The following is a 3257-nucleotide window of genomic DNA, read 5'->3' as shown; positions in this document are numbered from 1 at the left end:
AGGACGCCGGGGGTGCCGGGCCCTGAGTCCCCCTATACTCCGTGACATGTACCATAAAAGAGAGACTATGAAGAGAGAGACTAGACGACTGTGCCGGTGGTGACTGTAATTGTGAGTGACTGTAATTATGTGTAGGGAGGTGTAGTTAAGAGCTTATGACTGAATGACTGTAGATGTGTGTGCGACTGTGACTGTACACCTACAACTGGTGTGTGTGTGTGTGAGAGAGAGAGAGAGAGAGAGAGAGACTGACAGATTGTGTGGCTGTGGTTGTATCTCTGAATGACTGTAGCTAGGCATGTGACTAAGAGATTGTCTGTCCGGCTGTGAACGTGCATCTGTGAGCGACTGTCAGGGGTGTGCATGTGTCTTAGGAGACTGTACCCCCATGACCGCCGTTGGTGTGAGCTTGAAACCCTGCGGAGTGTGTTCCCTGCATCTACACTCAGCCACAACACACAGAACGGGTGTGTCCCCCCCCCACCACCTCCCTAGGGATGCCCGGGGCTAACACACAGACACAGGCTATGCCAGCTACACAGCGACCACAACCCAATTTATTATTATATACAAAATTGGCTACTAAGCGGCTCACGACAAGGGGGTCCGGAGCTACCGCGCCTCCAGCTGAACGGCAGGAGAACATACACTGAACCGGACGGAGGACCCCGGAGCTGGGTCACATGCCAGACCCTGGTGACCGGCTCTAGGTAACTACGGAAGGGATTTCGAATCGACCCCACCCCCGCCCCTCCGGTCCAGAGACAGGATGGGCCAGCCTAGAGGTGACAGGCAGAGGTGTAGCGAGCACCCTCTGTACCCTCCGACCGGAGGGGGCCCCGCAAGGAAGGGGGCCCCTAAAAGTGGCAAAAAAAATTTAAGGGGCCCCGCCCGGACATATGTTCGGAGGGGGCCACATTCTTTGTTGCTACGGCCCTGGTGACAGGCCAGGACGCCTGGGTTCCAATCCCCTCCCTGATGGAGCATAAGCCCCCCGGCCCCCCCCCCGCACTCAGCAGTGTGTGAAATTGGGGAGGATCCTGGCAGTGGGGGATGGGAAGGGGAGTTACTTAATGGGGGGTAAAGCGCTATTGAAATGTTACGCTGATTATTAGCAAGGATTATCATTTTTCCCCGAAGTCCCATGCTCAAACTCCCCACCCCAGGAATGGAACCCAGGAGTCCAGATTCCCATCTCCCCCTGCTCTAAACACCAGAACTGGGGATAGAACCCAGGAGTCCTGGCTCCCGACCCGCCCTGCTCTAGCCCACCAGACCCCACTCCCCTCCCAGAACCGGGGAGAGAACCCAGGAGTCCTGGCTCTTAGCCCCGCCCCCCCGCTCTAATCCTCCAGACCCCACTCCCTCCCCCAGCTCTGTTAAAGGAAGGGGGGTTGGGAGCCAGGACTCCTGGGTTCTCTCCCTGGCTCTGGGAGGGGAGGGGAGGGGGGCTGGTGGGTTAGAGCAGGGGGGCTGGGAGCCAGGACTCCTGGGTTCTCTCCCCGGCTCTGGGAGGGGAGGGGAGGGGAGGGGGGCTGGTGTGTTAGAGCAGGGGGGGCTGGGAGCCAGGATGCCTGGGTTCTCTCCGCATCTCATGCAGCTGTGAGACGGGAGCTGTAGGGGTCACCAAGTCCCTAGTGGGATGGGAGCAGGGGGCCAAGCCAAGTCTCTGGGGGGGTGACACAAGGTGGGGGGAGGCGTGTTCCCACCCCCCCCTTCACAGCAGGAGGCATGTCCCCGATTTGCTGCTGACGCTGTTGGCGGGCGCGTTGGGGTCGAGGTCCCTGGGGACAGTGCCCTTGGCCCCCCACACGTTCAGTTCCCCGAAGACGCCGGTCTCCACCATCTCCTCCTGCCAGGGGATGGGGATGTTGCCAGAGGAGAAGTCCTCGTAGAACGCCTTGTCCTGCTCGTCCAGCACCACGCCCTTCACCGTGGAGAAGGCGCCCACCTCGCCGATGTCCTTGGCGTAGACCGTCTTGGGGTCGGGCACGAAGGGCGGCTCCACCAGGCCTGGGGGGGAGGTGGGGGGCGCATGGAAACCGGGCTGGGGCGGTGGTAGGGGTGTGGAATGACAGCCCCAATGCAGAACGCGACCCGCCGCATGCACAACCCAACCCTGGGGACACGACCACCCAGTTCTCCACCGCAACCACCGCACGCACAACCCCGCCGCAACCACCGCATGCACAACCCAACCCCGGAGACAACACCCCCCCGTTCCCCACCGCAACCGCCGCATGCACAACTTAACCCCATGGACACCACGGCCCCTTTCCCCTCCACAACCGCCGCACACACAACCCAACCCCGCGGACACCACCACCCCGTTCCCCACCGCAACCACCGCACGCACAACCCCACTGCAACCACCACACACACAACCCAACCCCGCGGACACCACCACCCAGTCCTCCACCGCAACCACCGCACGCACAACCCCATCACAATCACCGCACTCACAACCCCACCACAACAACCACATACACAACCCAACCCTGCAGACAACACCGCCCAGTTCCCCACCACAACCACTGCACGCACAACCCAACTCCACAGACAACACCGCCCAGTTCCCCTCTGCAACCACCACAGGCACCACCCCAATACAATCACTGCACGCACAACACAACCCTGTGGACACCTCAGCCCTGGGGATGGGTTGGGGGGACTCCTCGTCCTAGTTCTGTGGGGGGCTCGGGGGATGGGTAAGGGGTACCCCTCTTTCTAGCATTTGGGATGGGCCTGGGGGGGATCTCTCAGCCCTGGAGGATGGGGGCGCTCTAGGGGGATGGGTCGGGGGACCCCTCGTCTAAGCAATGGAGGAGCTGGGGTGACGGATTGGGGGGACCCCTCATCCTGGGGGTTGGTGGGACTTGGGGGGACTTTGGGGGGACCCCACAGCCTTGGAGAAGCTCCAGGGGAGACAGGTGGGGGGCTCACCCTGGGGCGAGGGTGGGGGGCGTGTTACCTGCCTCCAGCCGGCCCCAGTTCACCATCTGGAAGAGGGGCTGGGCCTTGAGCTGGGCGCACTGGTTGTCCCGGAAGCCCAGGCGGCCGGCGGGATCCTTGGCCATGAGCCCCTCGCAGGCGGCCCGGCAGGCGGCGCTGAACTTCTCCGAGTATTTCACCGGGTCGTGCAGGATGCGCCGGGTCACCTCCTTGTTCTCCACCTGCACGGGGGGCGGAGTGACGGACGGGTGAGCACCGCCTTCCCGACGCCCCTTCCCCCTTCCAATGCCCCCCTCCAGCCCCCC

The 3257-nt window shown here is 62.5% G+C and overlaps 1 protein-coding gene across 1 annotated transcript in view; it reads right to left on the bottom strand.

Annotated features, from left to right (window-relative positions):
* Positions 1-1589: 1589 nt before the first annotated feature.
* The window catches only part of GRK1 (G protein-coupled receptor kinase 1), a gene marked incomplete at its 5' end in the record, with an annotated part of 4461 nt that continues 2793 nt past the window's right edge, over positions 1590-3257 (bottom strand). The window contains 2 exons of the mRNA XM_026663260.1: positions 1590-2013; positions 2972-3173. Of these exons, the coding sequence (XP_026519045.1) occupies positions 1718-2013; positions 2972-3173 (498 nt within the window). The remainder of the gene's footprint in view (positions 2014-2971; positions 3174-3257) is intronic.

This window comes from Terrapene carolina, unplaced genomic scaffold, assembly GCF_002925995.2.
Source record: "Terrapene carolina triunguis isolate 2854851 unplaced genomic scaffold, T_m_triunguis-2.0 Scaffold32985, whole genome shotgun sequence".
NCBI classification, from domain to species: domain Eukaryota; kingdom Metazoa; phylum Chordata; order Testudines; family Emydidae; genus Terrapene; species Terrapene triunguis.
This window is presented reverse-complemented; position numbering and strand designations above follow the sequence as displayed.